At 49.6% G+C, this 27,211-nt stretch overlaps 1 protein-coding gene across 1 annotated transcript in view; it reads left to right on the forward strand.

Moving 5' to 3' along the window:
• SIPA1L3 (signal induced proliferation associated 1 like 3) overlaps positions 1-27,211 on the forward strand; it is a 218,799-nt gene that overhangs the window by 112,444 nt on the left and 79,144 nt on the right. The window contains 2 exon segments of the mRNA XM_033127388.1: positions 18,293-20,107; positions 23,791-23,921. Of these exon segments, the coding sequence (XP_032983279.1) occupies positions 18,601-20,107; positions 23,791-23,921 (1,638 nt within the window). The 5' untranslated portion in view covers positions 18,293-18,600.

Consider the following 27,211-nt stretch of genomic DNA (forward strand, 5'->3'; position numbering starts at 1 on the left):
GTGTGACCTTGGGCTGGTGACCTCCCCTCTCAGAGCTTCAGTTTCCTTATCTTTAAAATGAAGATCTGGGTAGGACCTCTTATCAGTCAAGATTGCACTCTGCTACTAGTAACAGAAAACCAGTAAGCAGTGGTGTAAATAAGGCAACAGTTTCTCTCTTGGAAAGGGAGCGTGGGTAGATTGGGGAAGGGCCACTGGCTGGGAGAATGGGCTCCTTCTGCTCCTCGCCCTGCCGTCCTCAGCATGATCACAGAATGGCTGCCACACCTCCAGTTATGGTATCCACATTCCAGGAGGGAGAAGGGTATGAGAGGTATACGGGCTGAGGCTGCTCCTTTTTATTGCAAAGCAGTAGCTTTAACCAGAAGGCCTCTTCAAACACCCCTTCCCCCACCCCCAGCAGATTTCCATTTAACCCTCTCCTTGGCCAGAATGGGACCCATAGTTAGCCATAGCTGCAAAGGAACCTGGGAAAGCAAGCCTTTTGGATGGGCATCCTGCTGCTCCAAACAAATTTGGACTTCTCTTGAGGAAGAAGAGGAAAGTGGGTTTGGATTTGACACAACCAGCGGTTGGAGTGGGTGCAGCCTCATGTATGAAGCATTTAGCCTGGTGCCCAGCACGGGAGCGGCCCCCAGTGGAGGGTCGCAGGATTCTCATACTGAGGGGCCAAGTTCTTGTCCTTGTTGTCAAGAAATGCCACCACTTTGTGCCCAGTTCCCTCCTCTACCCACTGGGAGTGATACTGTTTGCCTTCGGTTGTCCTGAGGGGCACTTGTGAGGGGCACCTGCATCTCTGTGACCACATCTGGCACAGCGCTCATACCCACCCAGTACTCGGCTTGGGATTAAATGCTTGGGGCTCCTCGTCATGTGAGGAAGCAGCCAAATCTTCTCCCGTGTCTCCCTCTCTACATCAGCACCACCCCTGTTCGGGGCCAGGCCACTCTTGCCCCCATGGGGACGGCTACCCCCACCTCTTAATGGGACTCTGCCGCTCATCGGCTTCAGTATCTACATGGCAGCCAGATCGCGTCCTGCCCTCCTAAACCTGCCGTGCAAGTCAACTCCAGAAACCTAAGCACTTGCGGGGCTTTGCACCTGCTGTCCATCTGTCCCCTTTACCTACCACCACCCCTTTCCTTGGCCAGTTTTGCATCCTTCAGGGCTTAGCTTAATACCGTCTCTTCCAGGAAGCCTTCCTTGGCCACCCATTCTGCAGCACCCCGTTCCTTTTCTTCCTCGGTTTATCCTTTCCTCATCTTGCCGTATACTGACGTGTATACTTGTACTTGATACGTGCGCTCAATTCATGTGTGTGTCTCTCTCTAGAGATGGGTCTCCCTCATTCACTGCTTTATTACAGACTAAGATCTCAGGAAATGTTCACATCTAGTGAATGGAAACCAGATAAATAAATTAAAACTTACTGCTTTTCCCCACCCCACGCCCCGGTTTTGAAAACACATTCATTAAAGATAATTTGAAAAAAAATATAGGAATGTAGAAAGAACACATTTTCAAAAATGACTTGCAGTCCTGGCAAGTCATTGAAAGATAACCCCAGTTAACATTTTAGAATAATTTTTCCAGTTTTCTTTCCTATGACTCCACCTGCATATATATAAATGTTTAGTGTTGTAAGGACGTGTGGTAATTTATGTAGCCGTTCTCCTGTTGTTGGGCATTGAGGTTGGCTCTAATGTTTTGCTTTATAACCAATGCCATGATTTTTTTTCTTTGTCCCTCTGATTTCTTTGGAATCAATTCCCAGAAGTAGCATTACTGGTTTAGAGGGTAAGAACATTTTTAAAAGCTATTGCCAGATTGGCTCTAGAAAAAGTTCCACCAACTATGAACCTTAAAAAAAAAAAAAAAAAAAGTTTGTTGTCCTGGGAGTGAGTGGCTGATTTCCTAGTGTCCTGGGTTCCCTGAGAGCCATTGCCCTAGTCTCCTGAGGGCCAGTTCCCCCTTCTAGCCCGTCTCCCTCTGCCTTGGCCTGGGTACTCATCCTGCATGCAGTCCTGGGGCTGGATGTTTGATTACGGTGCTGTGCAAACAGCCGCAGGACTTCACCATCTGCCAGCTGGTCCTTGGGCCCAAGAAGAGGCTTTGCACCCAGTCGAGGGTCAAGCCCGGAGCATTTCTGGAGCCCACACAGGGGCAGGGCTGGGATACGTGCTCCTAACAGCCTGGCCCCACAGCCCCTATTCCCTGACGCGCTCCTGAACTCTCAGGTGGATGTACGTCCTTTTCCCTCTGTCCTCAGCTGTCATGTGGTGAGTTGCCCTGAAACCCACTGCTGTGGGTATAGCCCTGCTCTGCCCGCCTCCCTCGGGGCTAGGAGGAAGTGCACATTCCCCCCAGCTTGTCCAGGATGTTTGTGTGCAAACAGATTAAGTGGCCCTGCTGGTCTGGGAAGTGGAAACCTTTCATAGGAGAAAAAGTGCATTTTGAACCAGGGGAGTGAGAGTGACTGGGGTGTGTGTGTGTGTGGTGTGTGTTTACACTCACGGTACACAAAGGCATGAAACTAATCCTCAGGTCTTCAGAGAGGGTCTTCAAAGATCAGACGGCTAAGACTTTTAAATATGTGTATCTTTTTATTAAAATTACATATGGAATACATACAACAGTATGATCTCCTTGCTTAAAAAAGAATTCATACAATACAAAATACTTTTTAAAACTTTGTTATTGTGAAGCATAGCATGCACTGAAAAGCATGTAAAATGTAAATATACAGTTTAGTGAACAGTGATAAAGCAGCCCCTCATGTCACCCCCGGATCAACAAAGAGAACCTGCCGGCACCCCAGAAGCCTCTGCCCCCCCAGGAGGCACTACTCCCCAGACTTCCATGGTCACTACTACTTGCTTTTTGAAGTTTGCTCACCCACGTGAACAACTCTAAATACCATGGTTCTGTTCTACCTGTTTTTGAACTTATATAGACAGAATCTTTATACGTGTTGTTCTTGTGTCTGGCGTTTTGGCTCAGAGTAATGTCTGAGAGTCACTTCCTGGTTTTGATGTAGGCACATTTCTGGTACCAAAGCTCATTTTCACTGTCTGATACACAGACAAGCTTTACAAATTTTCATATTTGTGCATTTTGTTTGATGAATATTAGAAAAAATGTAATGACTCCAGCACTGATATTATGAAGGCTTGAACACATGAATTGGCAGAAAGGACCGTCTTAAGTAAATAATAGCACAGGTGGTGTGTGGTTGTGCGAAAGTGAGGTGCGTGACTTTGGAAACGTTTGGGAGCTCCAGGGTTGAGAATAGGAAGATGACATGCACGCACAGTGCAACGTCCCTCCCGGGGTGACCCCGTCCAGGTGGAGCTCGGCCGTCCAGATCTGTGTTTTGCATTGACCTACATGGATGGATAGATACGAAATACGGAGCGTGGGACGTTTTTTAAATACAATTTTTTTTTTAATTGTAAGAGTATGCCATTCTTCTGAATAATTTTGGGGGGTTTCTGACTTTGTTCTCTGATTAAAGCAGCCAATTTCCTTGTAAGATTCCACTGCAGGGTGGCAGAGGAAGTGAGACTGGACAAAGTAGTTGTGAATCCTCTCTGGAATCCAAGAAATTGGGGGCCTGAACACTGCCACACATGCCAGGCATTCTTTTATTTAGCAGATGGGTTACTATCTGCCTCCCGATGTTATTTTGTTTTTTCAATAATTTTGGCAATCCAATAGCTTCTCTCCCTTCCTGCAGGTGTTGGGAACTTGGAATCTGGGAGGAAATTAACAGAGCGACCAGGCAGAGGTGCCTGGCTGGGGACACATCCTCGGTGCTTTGTTAACATGGGACTGTCACTCAGGTGCCAGAAGTGTGCAGGGCTCTGGCCATGTGTGTGCACATGTGTGAGAGACGAGGGAACAGAAACATAAAGAGGCGGAGCAGGGGCACCAATGTGGGACAGAGATGCAGAGAGATTGGGTAGAGATGTAGATAGGGACAGGAACACAGAAACATGAGACCGGTTTGCTGGTTAGTTGGTTGGTTGGTTGGTTAACTGGGTGGTTGGTTGTCTGGCTAGTTGGTTATCTGATTGGCTGGCTAGTTGGTTACTGACCGGGTGGCTGACCGGTTGCCTGGTTGGTTTTTTGGTTTGGGGTTTTTTTTAACGGACAGAAAATATTCATGGTGGACTCACCCTGATCTCAGTGCTGCTTTGGGTCTGAGGATAGAACTGTGAACCGTGGCTGCAGGCATCCGGGTGTCTGACCAGTGCTCCCCACCCCTCCCCCATGAGGACACTGTGAGTGCAGCTGCTTTGTTGTCATTGTTGTTTTTAAACCCTGAGTAAGGATGTGTGAGTGCTTGTTGTGTGCCATTACTGTGGGGAGTGACGCAGGCTCCTCTAGCAGTCCAGTGAGGTGACACTGCTGTCCTCTGGTACGTATTGGGGCTGGGATTTGATCACAGGCCATCTGGCTCCAGAGCATAAACCTAATTTCTGCCTTAAAATCACTCAGGGATAGAGGGCAGGCAAGCGTTGATTGAGGTGTTGATTGAGCAACTCTACCCTGCGTTTTGGAGATGACAGTGGTTATGACAATGGTTATGATGGCCTTCAAGTCACCCAGCTGGGTTCGAGCCCCACCTCTGCTTTTTCCCTCACTGGATGATCTTGAACAGATACCTCACTACTCTGAGCCTCAATGTTCCCTTCTGTAAAGTGGGGAGAACAGTAGGACCCTCTACCTAGGGATACTGAATGGGTTGAGTAGGGCCAGCTGTGAGGCCGGTGCTTCTTCATGAGGACTGCCATTGGTGTGTGTAGCTTAAGGAACAAGACTATTCCTGTTCAGATTTTCATATTTAAATATGTGTATCGTTTTCCATTGGAGCAAGCCTCCAACCTGGACTTCTGGCTTCAACCTGGGCTTCTGTGCCAATATTTGTTTTCATATGGAGTGGCCCCATGACTGGTCACAGGGCAAAGTCTCGAGTCAGCCAGACCCAGGTTCAGACCTCAGCTCCTCCTTTCATTCTCTTTGTGACCTGGGGCAAGCAATGTCCCCTCTCTGAACCTTGGTTTCCCCATTTTGAAATGGAGGTGGTGAGGGTGCTGCCTCAGAGGGTCACTGGGAGACTTGTAAGTTCTGGTAAGTGCTCTGCTCAGGGCCTGACTCCTGGCAGTCCTGGATCAGGGGACAGTTAAGGTGACTACTACTGCAGCTGGGCGCCACCCAGGAAAACAAGGCCCAGCTACCGTATTTCCCCAAAAATAAGACCGGGTTTTATGTTAATTTTGCTCCAAAAAACGCATTAGGGCGTATTTTCAGGGGATGTCTTATTTTTTCATGTACAGCAATCTATTTTTTCAAATACAGTCGTGTCATCTTCTTCTGGAACATCGTCATAACGTACTAAATGCGTCTGTCTGGCTGACAGTCTTAACTGGGGCTTATTTTCAGGGTCGGTCTTACTTTCGTGGAAACATGGTATGTGTGTCCAGCTCCCCCCACCTCTCCTCCCACCACAAGGAGCCTTCCTGGCCACAGTGTTCCTGGTGGTTACATACCCCCCACACACCCCACCCCACAGGCGTCCTCAGGTGAGGACAAGCAGAGCCGGAGATGCCCCCGGTGGGCCCCCCAAGAGCAGGATGGAAAGAACCGGGCTTTAACAGATGTTCTTTGACAAGGATTCCCTGGCTCTATTTAATCAAGATTGTCAAATATTGATTTAATCTCCAGGCCCAACAGATGTGATCTTAGCAGGTTTCGGTGGCAATTAGCTGGGATTAGTTTGCAAGTCAGACTCCATGCTGACAAGACACCATCTTCTAAAGGAGGCTCGGCCTGGCCACAGGAATGAACCCTGTGGGGGGACATATAAATATTTAACCACCAGTCCAACCTGGGAGGCAGCAGCCATGAGAGCAGACCCAGAAGCGTTGCCCCACATAATGATTGAGAATGGTAGGGATTCCAGGCAGTGGCGTTTACCAAAAAGTTTCAGTATCAGAATAAAGGACATGGCCACAACAGTGCATGTGGCGTGACATCGGGCCTTGCTAGAGCCAGTGAGGCCCCTCGGGATGTCCGGCCGCCTGGGCAGTGATCATGGGCTTGATCAAGTCTCCCCAGAAGGGCTTCCCTGACCACAGAAGCCCCACCTCCGGCCTTGCGGGCCCCTAGCCCGGCCATGTCCCATCATCCACACTGCACAATCATGGCTGCCGCTCCTGGGTGGGCTCGGCGCATGTGCCCATACTCCAGGCAGCATCCTTTTTTAATTTTGCATTTCAAAGTCGCATTTGAAGTGGGTGGGATTTGTGCAGAATTGGAACAAGATGCTCAATTCACATGTGCTTTGGGGACGTAGCAATACCCTTGCCTAACCCACCCAACCCCCAGGGACTGGGAGGACCTCCCATGGCCCTGGCTCTGGGCCGACAGTCGGAGGGGCCTGCCCCTCTTCTTATTCAAGGTGGGCCACCCTGGGCCACCTGGCTCCTGAGCCCAGAGGAACCAGGGTTCATTCCAAGGCTGCATTTGGTTCCATTTGTTTGCTTGAGATTTGTTTTTTATTATCACATAAGTAAAAATGATAATAGCTAATATTTATGTATGCCAGGGATATTCTAAGGCTCTACATTTATTAACTCATAACATCTCCAAATGTTAAGCTATTATTATCTCCATTTTACAGATGGGAAAACTGATGTGAGGAGAGGCTAAGTCACCTTCCAAGGTCTAGCTAGTTAAGTTCCAGAGCTGGGACTTGAACCTAGGTAGTCTTTGCTTCTAACCACTATGTTACACCTGACACATCAGCAAACATCTCCAAGATGTGGTAATAAGTAGAAAAGCACCTGTGAAGATGTTAACCTGTTTGTTTAATTTTTAAATTTCTCCCTCCGTATAAGCTGTAATGATACAAGCATTTAACCTGTGTAACTTCAACTATACTAGTTAGCAAACTGAAAACGAAGAAGGCAACATTGTAGCTTAAGCGCTCTGGGTGAGGAACAGCGTCACTTCACAGAGGAGCAGATGAACACAAGATGGGGTGCCCCTTCCTTCCCTCTGTGGGTCTGGTGATGAGCATCCCCAAGCCACTTGGAAAGATGCCTATTCTTCAGACTCCATGGGCCCTGGAGGCCAGGTGCCGGCCTGGTGCTCTTCCATCTCAACTGCATTCTGTATGGGCAGGGGTATGTGTGTGTGTATAAGGGCGACTTTCACTCTGCCATGTTTCCCCTCGCTTTAAAACGGAAATCTTAACCTCAGCCTGAGACACCCCTCCCCTATGCAATTGTGAACATTTCTTTATAGACTCACAGAGAAAGGTCTGGAAGAAGGCATGTAAAAGCTGTTCACAAGGCTTCTCTCCAGGGTGAGGATTCAGGGCAGGGGCCTCACAGGAGTCCTAAAGTAAGAATTTACATGTTTGCAAAAATCCACATACAGACGTGGAGAATTAAAAAATAAAAATAAAGCAAGTTTCCCTTTACCTCCATCCCGTTTTACACCTTAGGAGTAACGACTGTTGCCAGTTTGGTGGGTGTCCTCTTGACCCTTTTCCTGTGCATTTATAGATACTTAGGTACACACATACACACACACAGGCAAAATCCACCCCCTTTTATTTAAACCAAACTATTTTATTTGGTTTAAACGTATATGAACTGTTCTTCAGCTCCCCTCTTTCCCTTCACAGATAGCAGCATAGAGTAAAACTATGAGGACTGATTGCCTGGGTTCACGTCCCAGCACCACTGCTTTCCAGCTGAGTGGCCTGGGGCAAGTTTACTCAGACTCTTGGTCTTAGTTACCTTGGCTTTAAAATGAGGATGGTCTTAGTCCCTCCCTCACAGGGTTGTCACAGAGAATAAATGAGTTAATGTGTGTAAAGCACTTAGCCTGGTACACAGTAAGCACTCAGTAAGTATGAGCTACGCTCATTCACTTCGGGCCATGTGGGCACGCTGCTTGCATGACACGTAGTGCTCCCTTATTAAAGCTGCATTGTATTCCCTGGAATAGAGGCACTCAGATTCGTTTAACTCATCCTCTGCTGGTGGACCTTTAGACTGTTCCCAGCGCTTCTGTATTACAGCGGTGTGAAAGCCCCTGCAGTTGAACCACTGGGCACCTGTCTTTCCATGTGCACTGGTGTAAATATCTGAGGGACGGATTTCTAGAAGTGTAATTGCTGGATTAAAATAGTATGCTCAACTAGATATAGTATGCTCAAGGCATAATTACAGTTCATTCTTCCTAGTCCCCTAGAAGGAAGAAACTATACTGATGAACACCCTTAGAAGCAGGACAGGCCACTGGGAACTCTGCCCCCGGTGGGACCCTCGGCTGTTTGAGTGTAATGGCTGCCCTTGCCCCTGTGGGGACTTCCCTCCATGCCTAGGTAGGAGAGTGGGCCCCTCCTGGATGCGGGAGTGGGGGGCAGTTTAAATTAGAAACATCCATCCTCTGAGTTCTTTGACATTAAATATGAAAGAATAGGTTTTCACAGTGTGAATAAGGAATATGTATTAACATCTGGTCTTGTTCCCACCCAGTTCCTGGCACAAGAGCTTCTGAAAAACCCTTGGAATTTCCTGAGGGATTGGGGTGGTAGGAGGGTCTTTTGTTACTCATAATAAGCCTCTTTCAACCTTACCTGAGTTTATGCCAATGAGGTGACTCTTGCTGGACCCATAGATAGCTTCAGGATGGTGGCTGGTTGCCAGAGCAACCAATCACGAGGAGGGGGCGGATATAGAGGATTGGAACTTTCGGCTCCACCCCCCACCTCTGGGGAGAGGAGAGGGGGTGGAGATTGAATTGCTCATCAAATGGCTAGTGAATTAATCTGTTGTACCTGCATAATAGAACCTCCATACAACCCTAAACAACAGGGTTCAGAGGGCTTCTAGGCGGATGAACACATCCACATGTTGGGAGGGTGGCATACCCCAAACTCCATGGAGCAGAAACTCCTGTGCTCAGGACCCTTCTGGACTTTGTCCTAAGTATCTCTACATCTGGTCGTTCATTTGTATCCTTTGTAATAAACCAGTAATAGTAAGTAAAGTGTTTCCCTGAGTTCTGTGAGCTTTTAGAGCAAATTATAGAACCTGAGGAAGGCATTGTGGGAACCCCTAGTTTGTAGCCAAGTCAGAGAGAAGTGTGGGTAACCACTCCTTGTGTGATTGGCATCTGAAGTGGGGGGCAGTCTTGTGCGACAGAGCCCTTAACCTGTGGAGTCTGCACTGTTGGTAATTAGGGTCAGGATTGAATTCAATTGTAGAACACCAGTTGGTGTCACCAGAGAATTGGAAAGTTGCTCGGTGTGGAAAACCCACACATTCTGACTGGTGTCAGAAGGGTTGAGAGTACAACACAGTTCGTGGTAGTATGCGGCCATGGTCAAGGCCCGCTCCTTGTTCTGAGAGCCCAGGAGTAGCGTCTCCGCTGGGGCGCTTCCGAATGAGATGTCTGAGTGTTCCGTACATCTTGTTGGGGGGGGGGGGGGGGCGGAGCTTGAAAGTGGTCCCGTGTATGCTCCAATTTCCAATAAAGTGAGGAAAGACATGGGGGGAGAAAACAGATTCTTAAACTGAAATCCGCTGAGCTGTTGCTGCTTTTCCAGAGTTTTGTTCTTATCTTCAATTGATTTTGAAGATACTTGCGCCATCCGTGTATTCATAGGACACACGCCTTTGTGCTGCCTTTTATTTAGAGCGAAGTGGCGAAGGTGTGGATCCCAGCTGCTCCATCTACTGGCTGAGTGATGTGGCCACGTGACCGTTGTCTGGTCTGTAACATGGGCGTGCTAGAAGTCCACTTTATAGGGTTATTATAACCCTCAGGTGAATGCACACCTAGTGTGTTGCGCGCGCCCGGCACATCAGGTGAAATCCCGGTGTGAGCCTTACTGTTACTACCGTCATCACATATTATCCTCCCCTCTCCCCCGCCCAGGTGGCGAGAACACATGCCGTAGACCCCAGTCCACTGCAGACTTGGAGCTGTTCAAAGTCTAAGTAGGACAAATAATACTCACAGGCTTAAAAATCCAGTGGGCTAAGCCTGTAGTCGGGTGTGTGCAGACCCCTGGGAACACAGCCAGGGGAGGAGCACAGTGATTCTGCTGGAGATGTGGAGGGATGGAGGGAAGATAGCGGAGGCAGCAGCCCTGGGGGGCCAGGGGCATGACAAAGGCTTCCTGGAGCAGCAGTACCCTGCAATACCTCCCGCAGTGGTCACCCGCGCCCTTCAGACCAGACCAGTAATTGTCACCGTGTGACCTCTCAGAACATCGAACCCTGAAGACAACCTGGTCCCCCCCAGACCATGGCTACTGCTCAGCCCTTCACTTCGCTGCCTGGGCCTGCTCTGCCAGGTGTGCTCCCTCCCTGTCGGATTTGCAGCCTCTTGGGCTTGGTGTCAGGCCCTGCTCTCTTTGCTCTCTCCCTTCCTCTGACCTCAACGTTGGCTGCATAATAGAATCCACTGCAGAGCTTTTAAAAGACACTCAAGCCTGGGTGGCACCCCAGACCAGCCGATTCAGACTCTCTGGGGGTGGGGTGTGAACATCTGTAATTTTACAAAGCTCCCTGGTGCCTCTAATGGACAGTTGGGGAGAGAACCACTGCCTGGGACAACCCGTCATAGGGCCCTGTACACTGGCCACTCCCAGTTTTCCTGCCTGTGCTTGTCAGTCTTGCTCATCAGCACACCCGGTGCTTGGCAGGTGCCCTCTTCTCCATGCAGATCCCGGGTCAGACGGTAGCCCGGCACCCCTCACCAAGCCCCCAACCTCCTCCCATCTGTGGATGCGCAGCTGCCCCCTCACCTCAGCCTGTCACAGTGTTGCATTTTATTCCTTTATACTGCTGAGCAAGGGAACTTTGAAGTTACCTTGTTTTCTGTTCTTGTTTACTTATTTCTCTGGCTTCCCTGTACTGCAACTAAGCGCACAAGAGCAGGGGTGGAGTCTGTCCTGCTCAGGGCTTTTTCTCCAGCATCTGCAACAGTAGCACATAGTAGGTGCTTAAGAAATGTGTTGAATAAATGAATTTTAAGTGCTCAGTGTTTGTGGAATGAATAAATGAGTGAGTTATACATGCCTGATAAATGTTGACCAAGTAAATAAGTTTTTAGTGCTTTTTTGACTGAGTGAATTTGGGAGACTAAATGATTGGCAAGAATGTGGTAGGTGTTTGTCGTATGAGCGAATGAATGAGTGAGTTGTGAGGACTAGTTCTTACTGGATGAAGAAATGACTTGTTTGTGCCCAGAAACTAAATTGTCAGGTACATGCCCAGAGGAGTCACCATTCCCCTTGGGCCTCTGAGAGTAGCGATCAGACTTGGTGCCACTCAGGGCTACCCAGAGCTCTTAGGTCCCGCTGAGCCCCCATCGCCATGACTGGATCACATTTCCATGAGGGAGAAACCCACCTGGAGCAGATCAGAGCAGCCCTGGACACAGAAGGCTGCCTGGGAAGGAGGCCCGGGATACCCATTCTGGGCAATGTACACGTGCACACACACTCCATGCATTACTTTCAGCTTCTTGAACATGCTCTTTCCCAGGGACAGAGGCACAAACCTTATATATGGCAGTTAATCACATGGTAAATTACTGACATACATTGATGCAAGTACCCCCAAAGAGAAATTCAGAGTGTTCCGAGAGCGCAGGTTGGAGGTTGAACAAGGTTGGTGAGAGGGAATGAACGTCATGTGGAAAAAGTGGCATTTGTCTTGAGTCTTGAGAAGGAATTACTGAAATAAGGGAAGGGGCGGCAGGGATGGCATGAACAATGGCCCTGAAGCAGCCGGGAGGATGGCCATAAGGGGAACTGGAAGAAGGACATTGTGGCCTGGGCTCCAAGAGCAAGGAGCCCAGGCATAATAACAGAAGAGGAGAGGGGAGCCTTGAGGACTGAGATGAGGATTTTGAATTGTACCCTAAGATTGCTCTGCCTGCTACATGGACAAGGGCCCTTAGGGGAGCAGGAGCAGAAACAGGCACCAGTGAGGCTATGCTGTAGCTAGCCAGTGAGAAGTCATGGCAGCTCAGACCAGGGTGGGTGGTGGGAGAGAAGGATGGACTCGTATGTGCGGTGGGGAGTCAGCAGGACGTGGGCTGGTGAATTGGACACGTGGAGTTAGGGAGAGGAAGTGTGAGGGATGACGCTGACATTTCCAGTGTGATCACTTGGATGGAAGGAAGTACCTTTCACTGAGATGCAGAAGAAGCAGTTGGCCAATTGCTTTCCTGTTCTGTCAAATATTCTGGTGAACCACCCTATTGGCATCAGTCTTGGATGTATGACTTGATTAAGCCAGTGAAATGTGTGCAGAAGTGACACGTGTCATTCCTGAACAGGAGCTTTAAGGGCATTTTCATGGTTCGGTCATGTCTCTTTCCTCTGAGGTTAGCAGTGTCTCAGGGAAGGACTGCTTTGTCAGCTGGATGCATTTGGGGTCCTTTGTTACTGAGGCATAGCTTAGCCCATCCTGACTGTCCTGTGAAGGGGTGAGTTTTTTTGGATGGGGAGAGACCAAGAGTTCAGTCGGGAATGTTCAGTTTGCAATGCATGTGACATGCGTATGTGGTGATGTCAAGTGTACAGGTGGGTACCTGAGTTTGGAATTCAAGGGACCGGTTGGATCTGGAGAGATTTTACTCATGTCACCAGAGGAAAATGAGAATCAGAGAGGTCCAGGACTTTGCCCATAATCACTGGGGCTGGTGCTTAAACTCAAGATTGCCTGACTTCAGGAAGGAAGCAGCGGGGCCAGTCCCAGCTCTGTCACCTCGTAGCCACACATTACTTCATCTCTCCATTCCTCAGTTTCCTTGTGTATAAAAGTGAAGAGAAATAACAAATGTAAAGTGCTTTTAAAAGGACCTAGAAGGATCATATCCATGGTACTTACTACTGTAAATGTTATTTTGTTCTATAACTAAAATGTCCAGTGGTGGGACGTGGACTAGTGCTGACTTGAGGTCCAGCTTGATGCACGGACCCAAATGATGACCACAGCCCCGATATTCTCTGTTGGCCCCTTTCACAGACGATTCTCCCCTTGTGGTCACAAGATGGCTGCAGTGATTCCATCCTTTGCATCCTCTCAGACTCAGGCTAAGAGGGAAAAGCACAGTCTTCAGCCCCAGCATTCCTGGCTAAGAGATCACTGGTTCTGATCAGGTCACATGGTTTGTGACTGAGCTCCAGAAGGAGCCTCTCTTCTAGCCCATTGGTTGGGAGTCAGAGAGGCCAGGTTCCCAAAGTAAAATCTAGACTCTTGGTGTGGAAAGGAGCCATGGAGGCTGGGGAAGCAAGCCACAAATGTGTGGCGCTGGCAGGCTTGTGTGTTTGCCTGCTGCTCTGCCCTGTGAGGTTCTGCCAGGCAGTGTAGCCTCACACACAGGGCCCATTAGGGCGCGGCACTGACACCATTGTGCTTGCCTGTTTCTCTACTGTTCCAGCCTCCAGCCTTGTGGGGCCTGATAAGGGAGCATCCTCTCCTCTCAGAGTTCCCAAGCTTCTTCACACGCAAGTCTGGGAGCGTTTACACAGATGCTGACAGACCCTGATGTTTTCAGGGGCCAGTGTGGCCAGCCCCAGGGATAACTCCATACTGGCCCAAGGGCAATCTGGACAAGCCCAGATTCTGGCTTTCCCAGCTTTACTGGCAACCGGAGTAGTCATAAGTGACCACATTCTGACCAATAAGACATAAAAGAAAGTCTTTGGAGGTAGGGGGAATGTTCTGGTGAAGATTCTCTTTCCTGATTGGGTCAGATGGGTAAGAACACTCTTACATCATCCCTTTCTTTCCCCCTTACCCATGGTTCAGTGCAAAGCATGGCTGTGGCCACCAGCTTGCAACCAGGAGGCCATAAGCCAAAGATATGAGCCAGCAACACACTGAGGGAGGCAGATGGGGGAGACAGAGAGCAGTGCCTGATGTCATTCCACTGTACCAAGCATGGAGCTGCCATATGTGGCCTCCTTGTTATGTGAGGTAGTGAAATGTCTTCATCACCCAAGCCACCGTTAGATGGTATTCTCTTACTTGCAAACAAATGCATCCCACCTTACTCCCTCCCACTGCTGCTGGTTTCTCATTGTGCTCCCGGCGCGACTCCATTCTTTCTTGTCTACTATTCCCAGCTGCCTTTCTTATAATGCTGTATATTAGTCAAGGTCCTCAGATGCCAACAGCAGAAGCCACGCTTGGAGATCTTAGGCAGAAATAAAATGTATCAGGGGCTTACAGAATTAACAGAAAGCCAGAGGAGCAATCCCAGAAAACAGGCAGGAGCCAAGGAACACTGGAGGGAAGGAACCAAGGGTCCCCAGCAGCAAAGGACATGCTACAGGAAAAGCCAGGTCCACAATCCCCCTGCACTGCAGGACATTCTCCAGCCTTCCATGCTCTTAGGAACCTGGCACAGATCCAGCCGAAATACTTGTCTTGCCAGCTGAGCCGTGGTCCTGTGCCCACCCCGGCTCTTCCTCTATAATTGGGGGGAGGGGCTAAAACTCCTGCCAAAGATACACAGAGGAATGGAAATAATAGCAGTGACTACAAGGTGGGTGGTTACTATCCATTTACAGATTAAAATTAAGTCACGGTTTCAGTGACTAGGCCATGGCACACCAGGATCTGAACCCAGGCAGTCTGGCTTGTAACGGGGGCTCCCTATCGGGAAGATCGGAGTGCTTTCAGGAAAGGGGGCTCAATAGCAAACAACTGGAAAGGGACCAGTGTGCACCAATCCCTGAATCCTAGAGAGGCTGCGAGTATCGCTCAGCCTCCAAGCCTCCGAGGAAGAGTCAGCTACACCTGCTCAGAGAAGGGATTCATGCAAGGAGACTAGGGCCTCAAGAACATCTGTGTTTTCCCAGAAGGGAGCAAAACGGATTTGGGGGTTTCCAACTGAGCTGGAAACAAAATGCCATCAGCAAAGCCCATCTGTCAGGAGGTACTTTTGTAAGCAAGTCAGGGTCACATCGGGGTACTGGTTTTCCCAACAAGCCCAAATGTGGCCGCAAAGGACTAACCCTCTGCACTCTGCCCAGCTGACCTCAGGGTGTGGCTGAACTGCCAAGTGCAGGCAGTGCCCTCAGCAGGCCCGACGCCCCAGGCCGGCCTGAGATCTCACGCCCAGTGGAGGGAGAGTGGGGCTGACCTCAGACCCTCATGTCTGGCAGAAGTCCCAAACGCTAGAGGTCACCAACTGGCAGCCCTGCCCACTTCCACCCCACATATTTATTTTGTTGACCCTTGTAGTGGTTTTTGTTGGTAACGCTCTTAAAAAATATTTGAAAAGTAAGGCTCCTTCCCTCCCTTTCTTTCAAAACATGTCTTGGGGACACACGATAATAGCTCACATTTTCATGGGGTGGGGGGCCAGGAATAATAAGAGAGAAATGAGTGTGTTCGTAAGTACAAAGGAGATAAATGAAGCAGGGGAGGGGCCTGGGGATGGGAGGGAAAGACACCCAGTTCTCCTTCCCAGAGGCAATCACTACTACTAATTTCTTGAAAATCCTTTTAGAGATCTTCTCTGTATGGTATGTGTTATTGTTGCTGACGGAATTATTTTTCACATTGGGAGATACTACATATAATCCTAGATTTCTGGTTTCTTTTGACAAATCTGAAGATCTTGAAAAATCTGAAGATCTAGTCTCCACATCCAATAAGACTCGGTCCCTGGAGCCGAGGCTGCCTGCCTCTTTAGAAGACACCTCTGCTGGCCATGTCACCGCAGCTTCCCCTGGCCTTGCTCCTTTCTGCCTAAACCAGCCAGACCCTGGGGGTTTTCCATTTTCTCCCCTTCTCTGCCCCATCTCCTGGAGGCCACCCTGCAGTGCCTTCCAGAATGCTCCCATGGGAACCAGAAAGAAGGGTGCTCTCTTGCTCCCCACCCCCCGCCACTTCCCTTACCTTCTGATTCTCTTTCTCAGAAGATACAGGCTCGCGCCACTGTTTGGCTCCATGAATCTGCTTCATGCTCCCCCCTCAGTCTTGCTCTGCCAGCCCACTCTGTACCTCTGAGCATGAATTAGGACATGCCCTCACCACACATGCACACGTGTGCACACACTCACACGGGAGGCCTTCCGCATCCTCACTAGGAAAGCATCAACAGTCATTGACCAGAATGGCCATGTCCAGCTCCACTTTCCAAAAGAAAGAGAAGTTGTTGGTCACCTTGAGCCAGATGCCCAGCCCAACCCAGCTCTGTGCTGTCCGGAGCAGAATCGGTTCTGTTGGCAGGAGGATGGAGTCGAGCTGCTGGGACAACCAACAGGTTCTGCCATGGACCATGACCCACTTTCCCCTTCCTCCCCGGCAGAGGGTTTCATCTTCCAGAAGTTCAAGGTAGAGACAAAGGGAGATGATCCTGCAGAGTACTACTCTAGGTTGCTGTGCAGAAGCATGAACCCCCCTTCCTCTGAGGTCTGCAAGTCAGGGTGTACTTACACTCGGACATCAAGTTAGAGGCTGTCTGTTCGCTCATTCATACAACAAATAGTGAATAGTCCTGGATACTGTTCTAGGAGCGGGGATGCATCAGTGACCAGCACAGACACCCCTGCCATTCTGGAATTGATAATTTAGTGGTGAAGACGGTCAATACATAGATAAAAGAACAAAATAATTTCACTTGGTGAAAACGGAAAGCAGAGGGCATTGACAGAGAAAGGCTTTGAGGAGACCAGGCTTCTCTGTCTATGTAGGGTGGTTTGAGAAGGTTTCATTGACGCTATGGGAAGGAACCAGCCTGGTGAAGAACTGAGGAAGGATACCAGGTATCCTGGGTGGGGTGTGCTGTGTCAGAAGAACAGAAAAGAAGGCCATGTGATGGGATTTTGGTCAGGGATGGGGAGAGGCATCAGGGAGACTGGCAGGGGCCAGATTCTGTGGGGCTGTGGGCCAGTGGAAGGAATTTGGATTTTGTTCTAACGAAGGAGCCACTGGGGAGACCTCAGAAAGAAAGAATGGGAGGTGATTTACCAGCTCGTGGTATCTAGTAATCACACAGGTTTCTGGAGATTTCCCATGCAGGTTTCCCTGCCCCAAATCCACCAGTGCTCATGGTGACTTACGTGTCACTTTCACTTCCTTTCTGGTAAGGTGGCTGGTTCAGCGGACTGCAGAACAGGCTGACAACAGTCTGGCCTCGACATATAGCCACCAGTAGACAGGACTCACAGGGAGCAAAGGAACGTGTTCAATGACACCACAGGGAAGTCAACCGGATCCTGAAAGTGGGACACTCCATGGAACAAGTGCCGCCACAGATAAAGAGCATCAAAACAAGCGGGGGGACGAGTGGAGGCATTATAGAGTAGAAGAGATTTAAGTAAGAAACGTATCTGCCAAAACGGAGTATGGATCTTGTTTGGATCCTGATTTGGACAAACCAACTCCCAAAGATACTTTTGAGACAATGGGGAAAATGCAGTGCGGAGTCTTACATGGTGTTAAAGAACTCATTAATCTAGATGGATATGATACAGGTATTATGGTTATTTTTTAAAAGCCTTATCTGCTAGAGATACAAGCTAAAGTATTTATAGATGAAATAACCTGATGTCTGGAATTTATTCCAAAATATTGTCAAAAACTAAAAAAGTGTAGGAGTGGGTGGATGGATAAACCAGAAGTGGCAAATATAATAGTCTCCCCTTACCCGTAGTTTCAGTTACCCACTGTCAACTGTGCTTGGTCTGAAAATATTAAATGGAAAATTCCAGAAATAAACTATTCTTAAGTGTTAAATTGCACGCCATTCTGAGTACTTCATTTTATCCCATCACCTAGGCGTTGTATCATCTCACATCATCACCAGGATAAGGGTGAATGCAGTACAATAAAATATTTTGAGAGACCACATTCACATAACTTTTATTACAGTATATTATTATAATCATTCTATTGTGTTATTAGTTATTGTTGTTAATCTCATACTGTGCCTGATTTATAAATTGAACTTCATCATAGGTATGTATATATAAGAAAAAGCACAGTGTACGTAGAGTTCTCCTGGGGGTCTTGGCGCGTATCCCCCACGGGTAAGAGGAGGCTACTGTAGTAAATGGCTATTGAAGCTGGTGGGGTGGTTCTTCATGCTCTTCTCTCTGCTTTGGGGTATGTTTGGAAATTTCCATAATAAAAAGGTTTTTTAAGTGAGTGTAAAGCTGTCAAAAAAAAAAAAAGTCACTCCCTGGGAGCATCACATCAACACCACATCTCACCTTTGCTTTTTCCCTTTTCAGCATGGCAGGGAAGACACCCCTGCAGCCCGCCGGCCCTCGCCCCTATCTGCTGCTTGCTCTGCCCTGCTGTGCCACTCAGACTGGAGCGCCCGGGACAGCACCTGCCTCCTGAGGTTGTCCTGGCTCGGTTGTTCACAGCGATGGTGGAGAACTGGACTCCACAGACTCACAACCTTCCCGTCAGGCTTCAAGGGCCAGCATCCTTCATCCTGGGACTGGCAGCCCTGAACAATGGCTGAGGGCCAGGGGACCCTGTAAAGTTTCTCCACAGCTTACAGGGGCCAGTAGCACTCCAGTGCCTGTGGACTATGACCACCTATCGGCCCATTCCCAATGATGGTGTGGACTTGGCAGCCAGCTGTGGGGCCAGGGGGGCGGATGTCCTCCCCGGGCCACATACAGGGGACTATGCTCCCATGGGATTCTGGGTCCAGAACGGAGGCATGCCCCAGCCTGTTGGTGAAAGCCCGGCCACCACCACCACCCGTCCCAGCCCCACCACCCCCGCGGTGCCCAAGATGGGCGTGCGCGCAAGAGTGGCAGACTGGCCTCCCAAGAGGGAGGCCCTGAGAGAGCAGAACAACCCAAGCCCCTCACAGGACACAGATGGCACGAAAGCCACAAAGGTGGCCCATTCCATGAGGAGCATACAGAATGGACAGCCCCCTGCCAGCACCTCAGCTCCCTCAGGGTCCAAAGCCTTCCACCGACTCTCCAGGAGAAGGTCCAAAGATGTGGAATTCCAGGACGGGTGGCCCCGGTCCCCCGGCAGGGCCTTCCTCCCCCTGCGGCACCGCAGCAGCAGTGAGATCACCCTCAGCGAGTGTGATGTGGAGGACATGGGGGAGCCCCGGGGGGCCCGGCTCACAGGGGCGCTGCCCCTCTTCCGTGAGTATGGGAGCACATCCTCCATCGATGTGCAGGGGGTGCCTGAGCAGAGTTTCTTTGACATTCTCAACGAGTTCCGCAGTGAGCAGCCTGAGGCCCGGGGCTCCCAGAACCTCAGCCAGCTCCTCCAGGCCGATCCCAGCCTCCACCTCACAGCAGGTGGCAGCAGAGCCAAGGGGGAACCCCGCAATGGGCAGCCCATCAGGGACAACCTTCTCCCACTACAGTCCGGGAAGGAGAAGGAGAGGACCCGCAAGAAGCCTGTGCGGGGCCTGGGCAGTGGGGACACGGTGGACTCGTCCATCTTCCGGAAGCTGAGGAGCAGTAAACCCGAGGGCGATGGGTGCCGGTCCCTGGGGGAGGCAGAGGAGGGACGGAGCCCCCCGGAGGCCAGCAGGCCGTGGGTCTGCCAGAAGAGCTTCGCCCATTTTGACGTGCAGAGCATGCTGTTCGACCTCCATGAGGCAGCCGCCAACAGGGTGTCCATGGCCCAGCGGCGGAACACCACTACGGGGGCCTCAGCCGCCTCTGCCATGGCGTCCCTCACGGCGTCACGGGCCCATGGCCTCGGGGGCCTGGACCCGGCCTTCACCAGCACCGAGGACTTGAATTGCAAGGAGAACCTAGAGCAGGACCTGGGCGACGACAACAGCAACGACCTGCTGCTCAGCTGCCCGTACTTCCGCAACGAGATTGGAGGCGAATGCGAGCGCAACGTGAGCTTCTCCCGGGCATCGGCGGGCTCCCCGGGCGGGGGCGAGGGCCGCCTGGCCGAGCCTGCCCTCAGCGCCTACCGCACTAATGCCAGCATCTCGGTGCTGGAGGTGCCCAAGGAGCAGCAGAGGACTCAGAGTCGCCCGCGGCACTACAGCATCGAGCACGTGGACCTGGGCGCCCGCTACTACCAGGACTACTTCGTGGGCAAAGGTGACCGGGCTGGGGATGGGCGGGCCGGCCGCGGCTTGCCTCTGGGACTCTGCCTGCTCATTCACTTCTTGTGCTCTGGGACCTTCCTCAGAGCGGGGCTGAGGGATGCAGTGAGCGAGCCTCAGGACACGTGGCTGGCACGCCAGAACCGTGAGCTACGTGAGACAATAGATAAACGCATTGATTAAGCAGATATATGCTGGGTTCACCTCGGTGCCAGGCATTTTTTAGAGCCTGGGGATACAGTATTACCAGCTTGTCACAAAAACCTTGTCTTCCTAGCACTTGATGTGATAGAGGTGTAAGGCAAACAATAAAACTAGATAAATACATAAAACATATAAGGTATCATAGGGTGGTAAGCACTATGGAGAAAAGTAAAGCATGAAAGAGAAAAATAAAATGTCAGGGTGGGAGTTGGCAATTTTCAATGGGGGATGGTCAGGGCGGGCCTCCTAGGTAGGTGCCATTTGAGGACTAATCTAAAGGAGGTAGGGGCTGGAGCCCTGGGGAGATTGGAGACAGTGTTCCTGGCACAGAAAACAGCAAGTACAGTCATCCTAGAACACTGAGGGAATAGGAAAAAGGCCATTATTGCTGGCATGAGTAACTGGGTGGAAGGGAAGGAGCCGAGGCAGAGAAGTGGCAGGGGCAGATCATGGGGGACTTTGTGGCCAGGGTGAGTACTCTCACTTTTACCCTGAGTGAGATGGAGCTGTGGGAGCTGAACGGGAGGATCCTGATCTGACTCGGGTGTTCACAGCCTCCCTCGGGGGCAGAGAGATCAGGGAGGAGGCTGCAGCAGTTGTCCGGTGGGAGGTGATGACGGACACATCTAGGATGGGGATGGGGAAGATGTGCTAGAAGCCCTTGAAGGTGGAGTTGATGTTTGGAGGGGAGAGATGGGCTTCATACATCATTAGGTTCAGTGGTGCTTATGGGCCGTCCCACAAGGCAACGCAGCAGAGTGCAGACCGGACACGTACAGAAGTGAGGCACGCCACCCAGGGTCTGAGCCAAAGGCAGCTCCTCAGCTCCAGCTCACCGCTGTCGTGCAGGAAATGCAGACAAACTCAGGGTTGCCAGCCTGCCAATGTTTTTCAAGATTCTCCTGAAATTCAGAGTGTTTTAAAAATGTGGATTCTTCTAATTTATAAATGCTAGCAGCTGTATCAATTCAGAATTGCTTATAACTTCCAGTAACAGGCTTACACAACATAGTAGAAGTTTATTTCTCTCATAAAAAGGACCAGAGGTTAGCAGCCCAGGGATGCTATGGTTACTCCTCAGCGTGAGGGGAATGCTGGCCTTAGTGCATGGCCTCCAGCCCTCTGGTGTTCTCCTGGTCCAAGGTGATGGCTGGAGCTCCAGCTAGTTCATCCCTGTTTCCAGGCAAAGAAAAAGAGGAAAAGGCAAGGGCACAAAAGACAGACCTCCTGTCAAGTCAACCCCCTTTACAGAGCTTTCTAAGCAGCCCCATCCAACTGCTTCTGCTTAGTGGCCACTCCCATCTTCAAAGCAGTCTGGGAAATGTAGGTTTTTGGCTAGACACAGCCCCTCTCTTTTCCTTGTGCTTTAAGAAAACCCCCAAGATTAGAGGGTTTTCTTAAAAAGGAAGGGAAGAATAGATAATGGATAGGCAGCTAGTACTCCACAGCAATTAGTTTCAAATTAGTCAAACATAACTAATATCTACTAGGTCATCCCACTGCTCTGCAGCTCCAACTTTGGAGCCAGACAGCCCTGGGTTTGGGGTGTCTATTCCATAGCTTATTAGCTACATGACACATTTCACCTGTTAGATAATGTGCCCTCGTGTGAGGAATGGACATGATTATAGCAGCATCACAAAAACAAAATGACACAGAAATTGAAAATAAAGGGAGGAAACAAGTTGCAGACAGTGGCTAACCAAGAGAAGGCGAGTGAGGCAACATCAGTCTCACAAAATGAATTTCAAGGCTAAAAGCACTTATTAGGGGAGCTAAAAAGGCCATTTCATGCTGATTTTTTAAAAATTCACCCAGAGACTCTTAATAGTTGTGAACCTTTGTACTTGGCAACCTGGGTTTGGGGTATGTAAATCAAAAACTGATATAGCTACAGGGACGAGTAAACAAATCCACAGTCATTGGGAGAAGCTGACGGCTTCTCGTTGAAATTGACAGATCTAGTAGCCAAAAAATAAGGATTTGAAGAACCCATCAAAACCTGATTTTATATTTATACATACTAATTTTGTACCTAACAAACAACACATTCTTTTCAACTCACACATTGAAGTACCTACATGAAAGGACTGTAATGAGGCTCAAGTAAGATTGTACATTAAAACAATTCATCATCATAGAACTTTTTTAAAAAGCTATTTTCTTTTTTAAAAAAATTATTTCTTTGTAGTCCTAGAAGCTCATAAATTAATTAGTCATTGTTTATTGAGTGCCTACTGTATGCCAGGACTGCGAGTTACTGGGTATGCCTTGGCGAATTAAAAAACAAACCCAGCAACCACTTCAGGAATTAACTGATATTTACGAAGTACAATATTTGTTCTGTTCTCTGACCAGCTGTGGAGATTATTTAACCCACTGCAGGTGCTGTTCTGATTGGGGTTAATTGACACACATTATTTGGGCCTTAGGTAAGCCTTTGGCCAAGAGCATCTCATGAGAATAGGAACCATCAGTTCAACATCAGAGCACTGGGGTGGGAAGGAGTTTTCTGGCCATGGGTAGAGACTGACGTCACACACTTGAGTCAAGTCAGACTGCTGGTGGGTACCCACCGCAAGCCGGACATACTTGGATTATACATCAGGAAGAACTATTTGTCTGGAAGGATCATAAAACAGCAGCATGTTTTAGAAAAAGGGGGAGAAGTTGTCAGTTCAGGGAGGGAGCAAGAGACTTCTTCCATGATTCATTAAGACTCTGTCAGCACAAGGGAAAAAAAGAGTAGTGGTTAAGTTTCCTACGTCTATAGAACCGTGGTCAGATAAAAGTGATGCCCACGGACTTGAATCACAGTCCCTTTTCTGTGACAAACATCATGCCCTGGGGATGGAAATGGCTAACACTTCTCACATGCTTGCTGTGTGCCTGGCTCTGTACTGAGTGCTCCACACTTATTAACTTACTTCATCCTTACAGCTGTGCCAAGAGGTCCCTTTCTGATCCCATTTTACTGCTGAGAAGGTTATTGAGTGACTTGAGTCACCCATGTAACAGTGCCAGAGCCAGGATTTCAGCTGGCCAGGAGGCTGTCTAGCTAGAATCTTAACGACTCCATGAGAGCTAAGCTGATGGACATTTGCAAATACGAGATGATTACAGTGAGGCTGAGTTTATTACACATCATGCACTGCACTGAGCGTTTTATATTTGTATATAAATATACAGCTTCGTTTATTTAAGAGGGTGAGCTTCGTTTCAACCTCCCATAAGCTCTGTGAATTGTGGGTAATGTCAGGGCCCCCATTTCTCAGATAAGAGCACTGAGGCTCAGAAAAATTGTGTGTTTTAGCAGATGTGGTATATAGTAAGTGGGCTTTCACCTCTTACGGTCTTTCCACTGAGTGTGGTTGTGACCAGACCTGAGAGCCTGCCCCGGCCATCCCCTGCTGTGGGATATCACCCCCCCTTCCCAGAGAGCTGACTCCAAACTCACCTGCTTTTCCCTCTCAGAGCATGCCAATTACTTTGGCGTGGATGAGAAGCTGGGGCCAGTGGCTGTGAGCATCAAGCGGGAGAAGCTGGAGGACCACAAGGACCATGGGCCTCAGTACCAGTACAGGATCATCTTCCGGACCCGCGAGGTAGGTCCCATCACTACAGTTACCATTACCAAAAATGCCGCTCACATCTATGCGCCCTCACTCTGTGCCAGGTTCTGTGGGCAAGTGCTTCTCCTGCTTCATCTCATGTAATCCTCCCAACAACCTTATGAGCATAATTCTGTTAGTCTCCCCATTTTACAGAAGAAAAAACTCCAACTCAGAAATAAGACACGTCAGTGAATAAGCAGTGGCCAGGCCAGGACTGCAATCTGGTGTGTCTGACTGCAGAACCCAAGAGTCTTCTATTGGCAAGAGATTAGCGCTGGTTAGCATAAGAAAGAAAGGCAGCGATGTAGGGGATTCTTTCAGGACCCCGAGGTGTCCTGCAGAGTGGAAAGAATATTTAAGACAACATGCCTTCTGCATGGCAGGAATTGGGAAATCTCAGCCCCAGGCACTGCTGTTGATGCTGAGAGCTCAAAACACTCCCTGCTTCTCTTTTCATTCTGAATAAAGAATCCCATTGTCCTGGCTTGGTCAGAGGTCTTCCCCTGGATTACATGTCAGCTGTGGCTAGGGGACAAGGCCTGTTGGGGGCACCCTGCTTGATTAGGACTCTTAAATTGTAAGTGACAGAAATCTACTTCTAACTGGCTTAAGCCAGAAAGAATTCATTGGTTCGTGGAACAGCAAATCCAGGGGTAGGGCTAGCTTCAGGCATGGTTGGACCCCAGGAACTCCAGTGATGTCCCCAACGAACTCTGCTTCCTTATTAGTCTGTTCTGCTCAGCTCTGCTTCTTTTACACTGTGAATGTTATTCTCGTCTGCCACCAACAAGCTCTCTCCATGTCCTGGGGAAAAGAAGACTGGCCGCTCATACCTTCTTCTCTACAGAGAAGACACTCTCACTGCTGAATCTCTGGGAAGGACTCTGCTTGGCTCTGCCTGAATCACAAGTCCACGCCCTGGGCCAGTCACTATCATCAGGGGTCACAGAGGAAACTGGCCAGATCTGGGATATGCATTTCCCCCAGGGTCCAGGGGCCGAGCAGGGCACTGTGATTGACAGTTCCATCAGAGCCACCTGGAAGAGGCAGTAGGATGGTTCCTTGTCAGAAAGAGGGGAGCTAGGCCAACAAAAATGGTGGAGTCTTCCAAAAGACCTTTCCAGAAAAGGGGCAGTCGTCAGCTGGACAGGCCCCCCCAAAATGGGTCTCCCTCTGCCCTGCATCGCCCCTTGGGCCTGGCCTTTGCCCAAACATGGGAACCCAGCAGTTGGCTGCTGCCGGGGACCTGGGTTTCATGCAGACTGGCAGATGCTGCACTGAGGACCCTCGCCCCATCCTTTCATGAAGACCTTCCCACTAAGGGGGAATATGATGCCACAGAGGCTTTGTGGCAGCTGAGGGGAAGCTGCCCCACAATCTTGTCCCCCAGATCGGTGGTCACTGGCTCCTCCGTCCTCCCGTGCCTCTTCCTCCCTCTCCTCACTTTTCTGGCCAGATGAGCACCAGAGAAGATTGTGAGGTGATAGCTGACACTGCATAAGACTGTTGGAGAACTGCTGGGTGAAATGACAGTGATAATCAAATATTAATAAATAATATTCGCTATAGTTGCTATCGTATTGGAAACTTGCACTGTATGTTGGGCATTTTCTATACCCTCTTTGTATATTCACTCACTTAAATGTCATGACAGTTCTATTATGAAGGCATTATTATCCTCAATACAGATGACGACACAGGCATAGAAAGGTTAAGGAACTTGCCCAAGCACCCTCCAGTAAGTGGTAGGTGAGTTGTTGACCTGCGCTCCAGCCACCACTCGGCTGCCTCTGAGATTCCACTAACCGCTCAGACTACACGTCGGACTCATTCATGAGTTGTGAACTCAACTTAGTGCCAGTGTTTTTATGTTGTTGCTATTGTTTAGTGAAAGTAGACTATGTGGAAGGAATTTTTAAAATACCAGACTGCATTGCACATTCTGAGAGTCACGAGACTTTGGTTCGGAGATGCTCGGTCAGAGTATAATATTTTTGCTGTGGATTCCTTTCCAGTAAGTGAAACTGACTTAATGCCGTTTCTAGCTTGTGCCTGCTTCCGTCCTCTTCCCACCCCCAACTCCCACAAAACTAGCCTCCAGTCTGCTGTAGGCTAGGCCCAAGGCTTAGGGGCACAGGGCATTCACCCACCCCATGGAGACTGAGTCAGCAGCACCCCGTGACAGCCCTGCTATGCTGGGCGCTGAGGGGACAGAAGTGAACGAGGCAGGAAAAATGCTCGTGGAACTGCATTCCTGTGGGGGAGGCAGATAATATACAGATACCTTAGTAAATTATATAGTGTAGTACGTGATGGCAAGGTGGAAAGTAAAGCAAGGAAGAGATAAGAAGTGTGAGGGGTGGTTAGACTTTTAGACAGAAGAGCCAAGGGAGATGTCGCTGGGGAAGATAACATTTGAGTAAAGACCTGAAGATGAGAGTGGAGCCATGTGGACATCTGGAACAAAGGTGTTCCAGGCAGAGGGAATAGCCAGTGCAAAAGTCCTGTGGCCTGCCACATTGGAGACGTGGTGTGAGTCCTGGTTTGGCCATTCAGCAGCTACAAAACCTTGAGCATGTAGCTTCTTCTCTCAGAGCCTCAGTTTCTCCCTTGGGAATCTCAGTTTCATAGGACTGAGGTGGGGGCTTGGTGAGATGGCATATATAAGTAGGCAGTGCTGGGCCTGGTACTTGGGCAGAGTCCAGTGAAGTTAGGTCTCAGTCCATGGTCCCCATGTCACATTTCAGTCAGCCCTGTGAATTTTGGCCCACTGTGAGGTTCACAACCACCAGCAGCCTGTTCCTCTGTGCTCACACACACACACCCATACGCACACACGCACACACGTGCGTGGCCACACCCCAGCTTAACCCTGTTCCCAGCCCCTTATAGAGCTGCCCTGTTGGGTACTCAGGCCCGAGGACCTCATCATCTGGAGGTAGAGGCAGGGGTAGTGACCAACAAGGTTTGCCTGCCCCTTCCTAAAGCTCTTTCTGCCGTGGAGGCAGAGCAGAGGGTTACATAGCCCAAAAGTAGTAACAATAGTAATAACAATAGTTACGTTAATGCTTTTAACACATATTCCTGCCAGGTACTGTCCTAAGTGTTTTATATGCACTGACCCTTCAGATCCTCCCCAGTCTCATGATGTGGGTTCCGTTATTTTCCTCATTCTACAGATGAGGGTGTTGAGGCTCAGGAAGAGAATCACCTGTCAGGGTCCCCCAGGGGCAGAGCCAGGACATGGACCCAGGCTGCCTGGGTCCTGAGCCCATGCTCTT

Source organism: Rhinolophus ferrumequinum, chromosome 15 (genome assembly GCF_004115265.2).
Source record: "Rhinolophus ferrumequinum isolate MPI-CBG mRhiFer1 chromosome 15, mRhiFer1_v1.p, whole genome shotgun sequence".
In the NCBI taxonomy this organism is placed as follows: Eukaryota; Metazoa; Chordata; class Mammalia; order Chiroptera; family Rhinolophidae; genus Rhinolophus; species Rhinolophus ferrumequinum.